Source organism: Mytilus galloprovincialis, chromosome 2 (assembly GCF_965363235.1).
Source record: "Mytilus galloprovincialis chromosome 2, xbMytGall1.hap1.1, whole genome shotgun sequence".
In the NCBI taxonomy this organism is placed as follows: domain Eukaryota; kingdom Metazoa; phylum Mollusca; class Bivalvia; order Mytilida; family Mytilidae; genus Mytilus; species Mytilus galloprovincialis.
Genome location: NC_134839.1, coordinates 30,843,805 through 30,857,977, shown reverse-complemented (window position 1 = coordinate 30,857,977; position 14,173 = coordinate 30,843,805). Strand labels below are relative to the sequence as shown.

Genomic DNA, 14,173 nt, shown 5'->3' with positions numbered 1-14,173 from the left:
ATCACTGAACTAGTATATATTTGTTTAGGGGCCAGTTGAAGGACGCCTCCGGGTGAGGGAATTTCTCGCTACATTGAAGACCTGTTGGTGACCTTCTGCTGTTGTTTTTTTTTTTTATGGTCGGGTTGTTGTCTCTTTGGCACATTCCCCATTTCCATTCCCAATTTTATTAACATTGCATGTAGTCGTTGTTCTGCATTAATTAGCATTTTGTAGGTATTTTCAGCTTTTATGTTCACTTAAGTTCCAATTTCTGTTGCATGACTACATATTGAGAAGAGGTTGAATTATTAAATTTCTAGCTGATAATGCATAAGCGATTTTCTTAAAAGCTGACGAAATTGAACCAGCTTGAATGCATCTAGCGAAATATTCTTTCTTTATGCTACTTTTTAATTGATTGAAACAAAAACAAAAAGCAAATTCATTTCGTTGTCTTATTCGTAGCTTATTCCTCTTTAATAATACAGATTGATAAGATCTTATAGACCAGAATTATTTTGTATAGAAAAAACTATCTATATTTTAGGTGATCTAGGTACCATTCAAGAGACAAACAAAACAGAACAATTGACAGAATTACGTAGAGCAGCGGATACATTTAAACTACCATACTTACATGATATTTGTTTCAATATTGAAAATGATGAAAATGATGAGAATTTCGAAATAACCGAAAACTTGAACAGGGAGACTGGTAAAAAGATGAAGGAATTATATTTTAATCAAACAACTGACTGTGATATTAAATTTGAAGTAGAAGGTTAGTATCAACTTCAATATCAAGGTTGTCGGCTCTCAGGATTTCCCGAAGTCCTGTGTTTAATTGATTGCTTCGGTCCTTGCTTTGAACTTGGATTCGAGCGTCTTTGATGAGTCGTTTGAAGACGAAACGCGCATCTGGTTCAAACATAAAATTGCAATCCTGGTATCTATGATGAATTTATTTAGTATATGATATAAGATAATTTAAATTTCACTTACATATTTCGTACTGTGATTGGAGGAACAACTTATTATTGCAAATGTATTAATATAATATCAAAATTTTTTATCTTCATTTCAATTTTTTTAAGGTAGACAGAGAACCATCATTGCGCGAGATACTCGACCTTCATCTTACATTTAATAGCAAAATACAGATAAAAGCAAATTTGAAATTAAGTTTCGTTAGTCTATTAGAAACCTTCAACGTGTAAAAATCCTGGTAATAAAATAACTGAATCAAAAAGACACAAATACAACCATAGTTAAACAAAACTTTGTAATGATTATGTTCTAATTTTAGGTGAACATATCACTGCCAGTACAGTAGTATTGTACTGCAGATGTCCAGTATTTGCAGATATGTTATCCATTGAACCTGAAAGTGAAAACGTCGACTCACCAGATGTAATGAACTTCTTCTATTATAGATTTTACCATACCGTTTTTTTTTCGGATTTTTCTCATGTTGTATAGAATCATTTTCCCAACATCGTGTACGTGTTATAGGTTGCAAGTGCTTCCTTGTAGCGGCATCAGCCTGCTTTTTTTCGAAATCTTCAAGGGTGTCTTTTACGTGCAAGAGATATTGCTCACTCTTAACATGGGTCAGCCATTTATCGTCCACTATCCATTGGACTATCGTCGTTTCCTCAAGACCATACTCGCAAATATTGTCAAGGGAGAGCCGAAAAGTAAGTCTCTGAAATTTTCTCACCGGAGCGGGGATCGAACCATGAACCTTTGTGTTAGTATTCCGATGCCTTAGCCACTACACCACGGCTCCTTTAAAACAAAGCATTTCAAACAATAACACACTACAGCTTTAGTAAATACAAGTTAAATGACTTTAGTAATAAATAAATAGAAAGATAGACAAATAAATAAATAGCACGGTTGATTTATTGCTACAGGGAATACAAAAGATTTTTTCAATGAAAGGCAAGCTTTACATCGGTTTTTTTTTAATTTGATAGATGCTTTTTGTGCCTTTATTGTAAATGTTTGTTTGTTTGAGATTGTAACACAGTGATGATTTCTGTACCCATATTTTGACTATTTTACCTATTGTGTCTTTTTTGTTCACGCATAGTTGTAAATATAACGGAATTGGATGCGACTGTCATATAATTGAGAGGTTTCGCGCTATAAAACCAGGTTTCATCCACCATTGTCTTTATTTGGAAATGTCTGTACAAAGTCAGAAATATGACAGTTGTTGTCCATTCGTCTTATGTGTTTTATCATTTGATTTTGTCATTTTACTTGTAACTTTCCTTTTTGAATATTATTCGGAGTTTAGTATTTTTGTGATTTTACTTCTTTTGATTAATTGAGAATGGAAATGAGGAATGTGTCAAAGAGACAACTCGACACAAGATGAGAAAACATTGCTAAACAACGAAATCAATTACCCACCTAAATAATTTCATGTTTACCTCATTCCACGGAAATTAATAGTACATATTAAAATGAATGAATACAGAGTATTTCATGATGCAAATGATTGTTTTATGTTACAGATACAACTGCCAGGCACACATCTAGGAAGTTTTCTTGCTCTCTTAGAATTCCTTTATACTGACCACGCTCCGATTTGTGATGTTAAGGGTAATGGACTGTTGCTTATTGCAGATAAATATGGAATATCAAAACTTGTCAACTATTGTGAAATTTTTATCATTAACCAGCTAGATAAACTGACTGAGTCTTCCAGGAATAATGCTGTGGAGGATATAATTGACGCTCTTTTGATGGCTCAGGTAAAATACAATATTGTTTTTAAGCTTTTTAATCACCAAGGAGTTATACCTAGTAATTCGTCAAAATACAATCAAACAATCAAAACATTTTATATATAAAAAAGATGTGTTTCCTTCTGAATTTTTATATATATTTTTTGCCAAGCTTGTGTGCCACCTGACAATTATTCGTTTCAGCTTGTAATTTTATTTCATTCAAAAATTGTTAAGTATCTTGCCCTATAAGTGCAAAACAAATATTTTTCTATCTGAGTTCTTTAAATATTTCAATAAAAACGTATAACGAATCCTTATTTCATACATGGTTATTGTGGTTACTTTGTATTCTATCATAGAAATCAGGTTTATATTACTTGATTTATTTCACTTGTCTGGTAGGGGTTTTAACTGGTTCGCTCATTATAGACAAGTCCATCTATAGACAGGTATTTTGTGAAAAATTCATCAATGAAGTGTCCAGTTACTTGTCCCATATTATCCACTTAGTTCTTTTAAATATCCGTTTGGTGACACTTTTAGGTGATTAAAAATCAATAATAATTATAACGGAATTCATTCTTATCGCACACATCTTCAAATAAAATTCAAATTAAAATGTGGGCTCCTCCCGATAACTTGGAATAACATTGGTACCCACGTCCACTGTGTGTTTTTTTCTGCCCCCACCGTAGCAGAGAGATTTTTATCCATTCTTCCGTATACGTCAAAGAGTTAGTTTCCGTCCTCTTTTTCCTTTTGCCGCAACCAAATGTTATGAAACTTATACACAATGCTTATTGCCACACAACATAGATCAAGTTTGGATTTTGGTGGCGTTACTTCAACCGTACTAGTGCTACCAACTTTACAAACAAACAAAATGCTGTATACTTCGTTTCCGTTCTCAAACGTAAGTTATCCTCAACTAAATGCTATGAAACTTGTACATGTTCCGGACCATATGAGTATTTGGCCCATAGGCGTATGGGCATGACCATATGCGTATAGTCATATGGTCCGACCATACGCGTGTGGTCCGACCGTACGCATATTGGTGAACCATATGAGTATATACTCGTTTATTTATTAGCGGGCCGGACCATATGAGTATTTTGGACCATATAGATATTTTTATGCCCCAACTTCGATAGTAGAGGGGCATTATGTTTTCTGGTCTGTGCATCCGTTCGTCCGTTGGTCTGTCCGTCCATCCGTCCATTTGTCCGTTTGTCTTTCCCGCTTCAGGTTAAAGTTTTTGGTCGAGGTAGTTTTTGATGAAGTTGAAAGTCAATCAATGCCAAATTAGAGTTCTGACCCCAATTTCACGGTCCACTGAACATAGAAAATGATGGTGGGAGTGGGGCATCCGTGAACTGGGGACACATTCTGGTTTAAATATGCATTAGAACCGTTTCAATAATACAATAACCTTTATAATTCAAAGGCTACATATAAATATAAAATATTGATGTCATCGCTACTTGTATGCTTGTATTTATGCGTAGGGTGAAATTTATTTCAACGCGGTACTAGTCGCCGTAACGTAACGTACTCGTCTTGGTTGTGCACGATACTTCGCAGGTACACTTTTTGCTTCCGAGTGAAAAGTTAACCTTATTATCAGCTTCGTGCAGAGATAACGAGGTCTTGACAATTCCATAATGGTTCTTTTAATAAATGTTGGAAAATATCTTCCTTAGTCTCTTCCTAAGTCTACATGTTGCCTTTCAAGCGTTATAACAAATCGATAATTAGTATAATATGTGTTTACTATAGTTGTGACTAGTGAGTAAATCTAATGCGTGAAACTGCTTTTTTTATATCTTTTTATAATTAAAATATAATAAAATGACCTTTGCTATCGTCTTTTTAATGACGTGACAACTAGAAGGTCATACCTTATAACAGAGTTTTAAGTATTAACTGTAAAATTATTAATTACCCCGACCATACGCATACGGTCGGACAATATGCATGGGTATATATACCCATACGGTCTTGGCCATACGCGTATGGTCCAAATACTCATATGGTCCGGAACATACACAATGCTAATTGCCACAAAACACAGATCAAGTATGAATTTTGGGGCGTCACTTTTAACTCTTTTTTTTTTTTGTTTCCTTTCCCTTATATGAAAAAGAAGATGTGGCGGAGTTAAACTTGTTACCGGGATCGCATTCTTCCCCCTAACATGGAACAGTTTTGTAACAGTACAACATAAGAACGAACTGTAAGAATCAGTTTAAAAAGACTAACTCATCAGATTGACAAATAGAAATACTGTTCAAATACATCTAACAAAAACACAGAGTGGGCGTGGCCGGGTAACGTAAGTTTACCTCAAACAAATGCTATGAAACTATACACAATGCTTATTACCACAAAATACAGATCAAGTTTGAATTTTTAGGCGTCAATTTAACCGTTCTAGAGATATGCCCCTTCGCAATTTTTTCTTTTCCGTTCTCTTACTTCAGTTTTCCTCAACCAAATGATATGAAACTTGTACACAGTGCTTATTACTATAAAATACAGATCAAGTTTGAATTATTGGGTTGTCGCTGAATTTTCTAGAATTATGCCATTTTACAAATGGAAAAATTCTGAATTGTTCGTTTCCGTTCTCTAACTTAACTTAAAGTTTGCATCAACTAAATTTTATGAATCTGATACACAAAACTCAGGTTAAGTACAAATTGGGGTAGGGTCACTTTTACTGTTCTTTAGTTATGTCCCTTTATAACTGTATATGATATACAAGCGGGGGATTATTTGTGTTCCATGGATTACTGGCACTTGTCTCAGAAAAAAAAATCCTTAATCCTACTCAAAACCCTTCACAGTTAGAGGATTTTAGCTACTCTGTTTATGCCCCTTTTTGTCATATAGCTTCCGAAGAATAAATACAACCACAATTTTGGTTTTGAAAGCTTTCATTGAAGGTTAAACTACAAAATCTACAAAATCTACAAATGAATAAAGTTGTACTGTCATTGATGATAATAGATGGTGGTAAATTGCATGATCGCAACAGTCGTGTAGTTGTCACTCACATTAACATTCACTCTGAAAGACACTCGAACACAATAAACTTTTTTGTCCTTCAAATTGTGTTGTATGAATTTATAAATAGAACAAAAGGTCAGTTGCATTCGGGATCAATTTAGTCTGCCCTTTATTTACATTGATAATAAGACTTTAATTGATAAGACATTTAATGGTGGTTAACAATTACCCAAAGAGGTGTATATATTGCAGAAAGGTCATACATTATACCCTAGGCCTTGATTCTGCGCCTGTAACGTTATCAAATCTGAGTGGACGGTCTTTATCATCGGAGTTGCATACCGAATGGTAACTAAAGTACAACCAGCACACTATTGTTATTTCTAAATATCTTATTAATGTTACTCAAATTACAGATTTCTTTCTTTCACAGGCTTACAATGCAGAACAGTTGACAAGGTGGTGCTTATATACTATTTCAACAAATTACAATAAATTTCAAAACACGGAACAGTTTTCTCAGCTCAGTGACCAAACCAAGAAACACATTGAAACACATCGCTGGCCACCATTGTGTTATTTACAAGAATTGGAGAGATTTCAGCGTCGGAGGTCACGAAGAAAATGCTCAATTTTATAAATAATGTGCAATTTCAATTGTTATAAATGTATTCTTGTCGTTACATTTCAGTGTCCATTACACAAAACATCGAAAGTGTAAGATCACACTTAAGATAAGTCTTAAGTCAAAAACCAAATTCACAAAAGAACGTACGTCAAAACTTACGACCAACTTTGATCGTAATCTTAAGAGTGCCTGTACCTACACTTGTCTCCACAAAATACCGACGACCAGTCTTACGATTATCTTTAGTAGCTATAAACCTTGACTAGCTATACAGTTCTTGCACGGTCGGCGAGCGACCCTGACTGACTGTTGACGGCTGTTTATATACCCCTGGACGATTGGGATATACCAATTTTTTGACAATATCATTACCCTGTATTGCCTAGTAACGAGGATGTTTCAACCCTGGACGAATCCACCTTTATATGACTGTGCCATATAGATCATGTCATAGAAACAAGGGATGTTAAGTTATTAAACGATAATATCTTATCTTAAGAATAAAATTGTTACTATTCCTTTTAATTTCAATGTTTATCTGTTTTGAGTTTAAATACGAATGGGGACAGTAACTACTGACTTCGCCCTTTTTAATGCATAGTCGTCCCAAAGGTAGTAGTAAGTATCTATATATTACACCGTACAGCCGTACTACAATGATAAAAATCCATAACATATTGTATGGTCGACTATGAAAAGCTCAAAATGAAAACTGAAAAATTTCCTAATCAATAACATAAACTGTAATTACAAAGCTTTATGTCTAGTCTATTTTAATTTAGATTATGCAAATGTTGAAATTAAAACAGCAATACCTTAACATCTTACATAAGTTATTTTAATATTCAGCCAATGTCACCGAGGCTTTAAAGCTTGCGGTACAATCCCAGGAGGGAGAGTGTTCCAATCTTTGATGGAACCTGAAAAGAAGAAATATTTCCTATAATCACTTGGTGCAGCTGGAATATGGAAGCTTTGTCATGCATATTTCTTAACAGTCGTTTAGGTGGCAACAGACGACCATCGTTTGTCGCTGCAACTTCCTCATTAACAAACTTGTCTGTCGAGATACATGGGTAAACAATCTCCATTTGCATACCAAAAAGGCACTGGGTACGGTTACATGGAAATGTAACAGTAATAAAATGACTTGTTACATTGGAGACTAATTGCCGGAAAACAGTGTTGGTACGGAACTGATTGATTACGAATGTAACAATAATGTGTGTCTTCGGTTACATTGCGCTATTGTTACATTAAAGAATGTCATGAACGCTATTTTTATTAAACTTTAATTATTTGGCATGCACTACATTATATTTGTAATAATGATAATAAAAATAATATTATTTATATTCAACAAATTGTGTTTAAATAGTAAAAATTATTAATTGTTTGAAGTTCTTAAAGTTACTGCGTCAGTAACGTAGTGTCAAAGGCGACAAATATAGTTCAAGGGTTCGTTTTTAAGAAATTGTACCGAGAAAAAGGTTCAATTCTATCTATGTAATAACTGTACTCCTACCCTTATTAGTGCCATTATACTTTGGATAAAGTGCATGGTTCCTTTTTATGGTTCCTATTACCTCATTGTACCTAGCATGTTTTTGGTGGAAAAATTCAAACTTGTGATGCGTTTGAATCGAAACTAAAACAATATTAAGTCTCAAACTGTTAATGTGTATTAATGTTCATTAATTAAAGTTTATGTAAGTGTTTATTTCCTTGCAGCTGCCATTTGTATCTTTATCTCTTATACTTGACTTATTTATGATGTCTGCAAATTGTTTAACCGCAGTGTTTTTAAATTCTACTTTGTCATGTTATCTGATAATCAGACGCGTCCAACTGGAGGTCACTCCTTCCCAACATCGTCTATAGCTATCAGTAATTTTGTTATAGTAGCAGTTGAAACTTTGTATAGGATAGATATACATGTTTATTTTTGTAATAAGTTTATTTGTATTTATTGAATATTTCAACTACAAGTTACAAGTACCATCATTTATCACTTTGTTGATCTTTCACGCTAGTTTTAAAAGTTTATTTCTATATACAACATTTTAACTGGAACCTATGCAGATGTACACGAACTGCACAACAATACTTATTACGTTTATATTACAATTTTTGTTCGCTGTTAGATCGCGGAATATATTATGGATATGACATTTGACGTTTACATTCTCAAATATTCACAGCTGAACATGCCTCTGAAGTACCTTTATTGATATTTAAGTTAGTAAAGTGAAATGGATAGTGTTTGTGTTTTTATTCATATCTTTAGTGCAATAACTATCGTTTCCAATGTTTTCATTTAACGAATACACAATGTGTACCAGTATATATAACATACAAGAACTGTTCGTCATTAAAAAAGTTATATGGATAGTAAGGGGTCGATCTTCGGTCATAGTCAATTTATTGGTCGACTCATCGACTATTGCTGCAGAATAGGTGGATACAGTCTTGACGATATGGATGGAGGCATTTAGAAGTTTTGAACAGTTCAATGATTAAACTGGTATAAGTTTATTTTTCCAAGACAGGTCAGTTTATTGTTCATCTTTTAATTTCTGAAGGCAATCTAAATGTGGTTCATATTACTTGGCTATTTGAATAGTTACTAAATAAATACTTCATTGCTTGATAATCGAAACATACAATTCAATTATTGATTAAAAGAATCAGCTTAAAAAGCTTCAGTGCACTTGCTGAGTGTAACATATTTGGATTATCATATTCAACAAAAAATATGAATGTATTTTCTCTCGTTATATTATCGTTAGTATGCACCTTAAAATGATTTACTTGAATTTACTATATCATAATAAATTTATTATTTTGCTACCCTTTAGTGTTGCGGACGTACACATACATGTATCTACTATTTGAGTTAGAGGCAACACTCATCATAATTATTGATTACATTCTTTATATTTCATCTCAATATATCATACATACACATTGACATGGCCTAGAAGTGGCATACGTTATCTGGATCTTGTATACGATGTAGATAACGAACTATGAAACAGAGAGTTGCATCAGGTTGTATACTATAGTTTTGTTCCCTGTTCTCAAAGCCCTTTACCATATGAGAAGTTTATCCTGTAGTCATACACTATTTGTATGCATTTACCTTTAACGTTTATTAAGTTCTTATTATATATTCTGTGGCTTGGAATAACACTTCAAGCATATGTTCGGATCTTGGCTATCATTTTCACGTATGCATTTTAATTATGTACAGCTCATGTTATATATATTTGCTTTATGATTAATGGTTCATATACGCATGACCATTCACAATTATATTTTATACTTTCTCCCTGATGTCACACACAACATTATTCACTTCATTTATCACAACTATAGAGAAAGGTATAATAGACATGTAAGTATGTAATGAGGAGTGATAAAGACAAACAAATCTACAGCATCATCTTTTCTGAACACATGCATTGACCTTATCCATTTAATTTTGTCTTGGACAATTAAATATTGCATTACAGATGGGGAAAGGTTAAGGAGTACAGATCTACGACGATAAAATACGGTGAACAAATGTTGATATTTCTAGCTTATGAAAATCACCTGTATTGTCTCTCTGTGTTTTCTGCAATTACAACAATGCGTATATAGAAAAGAAGTTGTGTGGATGGAAATTGATAATAATCGTCCCAGTCATGCAATATATATATATATAGATATTTATATTTATGTAGCTTGATTAACTATGATAATGTTTTATAGTTTAATGATGTATGCTTTTTATACATTGCTTTGAACAGTATTTTATTTATTTTCATATTTCGACTACGGAGAAAAACGTTTGGTGCTCACATAACTTACCAGATCTGCGATACTAATGACGAGTTTACTTGAAACAAAGAACTAACACCAATTGAACATGTTTAGTCTAGACACAGAGTTAATTTTTACGGAACAAGATCGCTTGAAATCCACATCTTTCCTGATAAAACGTTCATACATCAAAGTCTATTTACACAACACGACAATATTAAAAGGTTGTTTCTTCAAGAAATTGGTATCATAAACAGTTGTACATTCTTTTCTATAACCTCTATCTACACAGTATGACATGCATTATTTCCTAGTGAGATCTTCCTATTCATCTAGCAAATAGAATGACATGTGTTAACCAACTCAAGAGTGCTACGATATATGAATTAACTTTTACAGAGGTTTTTTGATCAGCACTTATATAACAATGAACTACAGTTATAATGAGATGTTTTCGGATACCTGCTTTATTCCGAATATACAGACAAAACTAATTGACTGTCAAAGTAATAGTTTTACATTGTTTTATCTGACTGCCATTTTGTTTTTTACCAAAGAGTAATTATTCATCAACGTATTATAAATCATATTTGTCTATAAGATCAGTTGTATAAATATGTGATTCATTGGTTACAGCAGCATTTAGCTTTACATAAGCACCATTTATATTTAATCAAAGATACTATTAATGGTTTTTAAATCGCATATTCAAATTTGGGTGCGTCGGACATCTGACGGAACACCCGTTAAAAAATAATTGGAAGATAACAGGCAACAAAATCTGTTGAATGTTACGAAATCATATTCAAAATTGGGTCTATTATTTCTTTATTGAATTAGTAGATGGCTATTTATAATTAATTACTATGTCAAGTATTTTCTTATATATATATATTTTTTTTTATTATGTTTATTATCAAGCTCTAATTATTTTTAGAACGAATGTTTTTTACCGTACACATAACTTTTTTAGCACAATCACTATCTCGGAATAATTTTGGGGATACTCAATGCGTTACAAGGGCAGCATGTATGTGTAACACATTTCGTTTGGGCAATGTAATAATGGATTTTACCCATTCTTTACTTGTCACAAAATTATTACCTGAGTTCTCAGGCAGCCCTGAATAAAACGGGTAACTAGGCAGCCCTCTCGTCGGGTGAACGAATCATTTGTTTGTCCATTTGACAGTTCTTTTGGATACATGTTTTAGTGTGCAAATGGTTTTTTCACTCGAGGTTATCCGTCTCAGGTTGCAAAGGGAGCCCATACCCTCTAAGTATGGGCTGGGCCAGCGCTCAACATGCAGGTATTAAATTTAAGAGTAGGTATTAATATACTTGAGTTACCTATGTTTGACATGGGATGGGCCAGCGCTCAACATGTCACGCGTAGAAAGGTATAATATTTCGAAGTAACAAGTGTTCTTCGAATTATGCTTCAAGCTCTTGTCAATACTCTCTTTTAAAGGCTCTCTTTGCTATTAAGTTCACATTGTTTGAGGTTTCATTCAAAACTCTACGAGTTATGTTTCTGATAGATGTATAATCAAGCGGCTCGTAACTTTCTCCTTATGGTCTAAGTTATTTGAAGTCACATTTATACATCTACACTCTATCGTCTATTGCAGTTGCAGCGATAGATGCTCGAATAATGTGAATTTAATTTCTTGATTGATATATGTATTTTATTTATTTTTTAAATACATATCAATCTTAAGCATGTTGCCCGTAACGCCAATTTTTATAATATTTTATATTTGTATTTATTGTGTTTTTATTTTGTTATGTATATATATATTAAATATTTTTCATTTTCGATTTATTTTGATTTTCCATCGGATAATTATAATTTATTATTATTAATCTTTATTACTATTATTATTATTATTATTAATTATTATTATTATTATTTTCTTAATTGAATTTACTTCATCAGTCGTTCTGGGTCTGTTTACATAACAGGTTTGATTAATACCACGGCGATGCTTCCAACATACATTTAATCTTAAATCAGCTGGGGGAAGGTCATTGTTCGTTCATATCTTGGATTGAAAGAAACACGACACATAAACGTAAAAAAACGTTCAGGAGTGAATTGAACAGTATACAATACACAACAGACTTGCACAATGCCGCATCACTGGATTTTAGTGGTTGGTTGGAGGGATGTCACCAAAATGCGTCGGACTAAATCATGCTCCAAAACAACATACTGGATTTGTAGAAATTGTCATTGTAAATTAAAAAAAAATGTATGCAATATTGTAAATATCATTTGTAAGTTTTTTTTTTAAATTTCATTTTAATACGCATTTCTAGTCCCATCGTACCATTGCAGTGCATTGATGACGATGTAACAAAAACTCAATGTAACCGTAGTTATAAGTTACAAGTATTATTGTTACATTCGTAATTAATCGGTTGCTTACCAAACCCTGCATTCCGGTAGTTAGTCTCCCATGTACCAACTATTATTAGCTCACCTGGCCCGAAGGGCCAAGTAAGTTTTCTCATCACTATGCGTCCGGCGTCCGTCGTCATTAACTTTTACAAAAATCTTCTCTGAAACTACTGGGCCAAATTTAACCAAACTTGGCCACAATCATCATTTGGGTATCTAGTTTAAAAAATATGTGGCGTGACCCGGCCAATCAACCAAGATGGCTGCCATGGCTAAATATAGAACATAGGGGTAAAATGTAGATTTTGGCTTATAACTCTGAAACCAAAGCATTTAGAGCAAATCTGACATTGTTTATCAGGTCAACATCTATCTGCCCTGAAATTTTCAGACAAATCAGACAACCTGTTGTTGGATTGCTGCCCCCAAATTAGTAATTTTAAATAAAATGTTGCAGTTTTTTGTTATTATCTTGAATATTATTGTAGATAAAGATAAACTGTAAACAGCAATAATGTTCAACAAAGAAAGATCTACAAATAAGTCTCCATGATCAAAATTTTCAAATGACACCTTAAGGAGTTATTGCCCTTTATAGTCAATTTTTAACAATTTTCATAAATTTTTGTAAATTTTTTGAAAATATTTTCCACTGTAATTACTGGGCCAAGTTCATCATAGATAGAGATAATTGTAGTAACACGAATGTTCATTAAGGTAAGACCTACAAACATATCTCCATCACCAAAACACAATTTTTCATGAATTTATCGGTGTCCATTGTTTAATATGCACATATAGGACCAAGGTGAGCGACACAATCTCTTGAGAGCCTCTCGTTTTATTATTGTCACATTTGCAGGTAACCGTAGCCAGTGCTTACCAAATATCATTGAATGAGCATTACGTGTAGCAGTTCATCTTAGATAAAATGATCTAATCACAAACTATAATATTAAGTGTAAACTAAGCAAAAGCTTCAAATTCGAGACCATTACTAAGGGGTGGGGCAATTTATTATCCATATAAATGAAATGTGACATGCTTATACAACTGCATACCAATCAATCAATATTGGCCTTCCACTAATGGTTCCCCTTGAAAAGACCTAATCACAAACTAATTATAACTGCATTCAACTATAATGGTTTACTTTCATTAATTGTAACTTGCATGGAGAGTTGTCTCTTTGGCACTCATACCAAGTCTTCCTATATCTATGATTACTTTGCAAATTTTCAAAGACAATAAACAATGAAGAAGGCGCCAAATAAATCACTACGAAAATGAGATATGTCAATGCTCATTTACTTTTCATGGTTCCTTATAACCTTAACCTATGTCTAGCTTTTTGCCCCCGGCAAGGCGAAACTAAAAAAACCTGAAAAAAAACGACAGACATGAACCGGAGACAATCACTGTTTTATAGGATCTTGGTTCAGGACAGAAACAGACATTATAGTTGACTATGCTATATGGGTTTTACTCATTGCTGTACGCCGTATACCGGTTGGCCTATAGTGATTAATTTCTGTGTCATGTGGTCTCTTGTCGAGAGTTGTCTCAGTGGCAATCTTACCACATCTTCTTATTGTTATG

At 33.3% G+C, this 14,173-nt stretch overlaps 1 protein-coding gene across 2 annotated transcripts in view; it reads left to right on the top strand.

Moving 5' to 3' along the window:
- Window positions 1–7,727, top strand: part of LOC143063356 (rho-related protein racA-like) — a 41,316-nt gene extending 33,589 nt beyond the window's left edge. Inside the window, exons 8-11 of one of the 2 annotated variants that reach the window (XM_076235465.1) lie at window positions 530–763; window positions 1,289–1,392; window positions 2,508–2,747; window positions 6,169–7,727. In XM_076235465.1, coding sequence (XP_076091580.1) covers window positions 530–763; window positions 1,289–1,392; window positions 2,508–2,747; window positions 6,169–6,375 — 785 coding nt within the window. In that variant the 3' untranslated portion in view covers window positions 6,376–7,727. The remainder of the gene's footprint in view (window positions 1–529; window positions 764–1,288; window positions 1,393–2,507; window positions 2,748–6,168) is intronic. The other variant, XM_076235464.1, reaches the window with a different exon arrangement.
- Window positions 7,728–14,173: the final 6,446 nt, after the last annotated feature.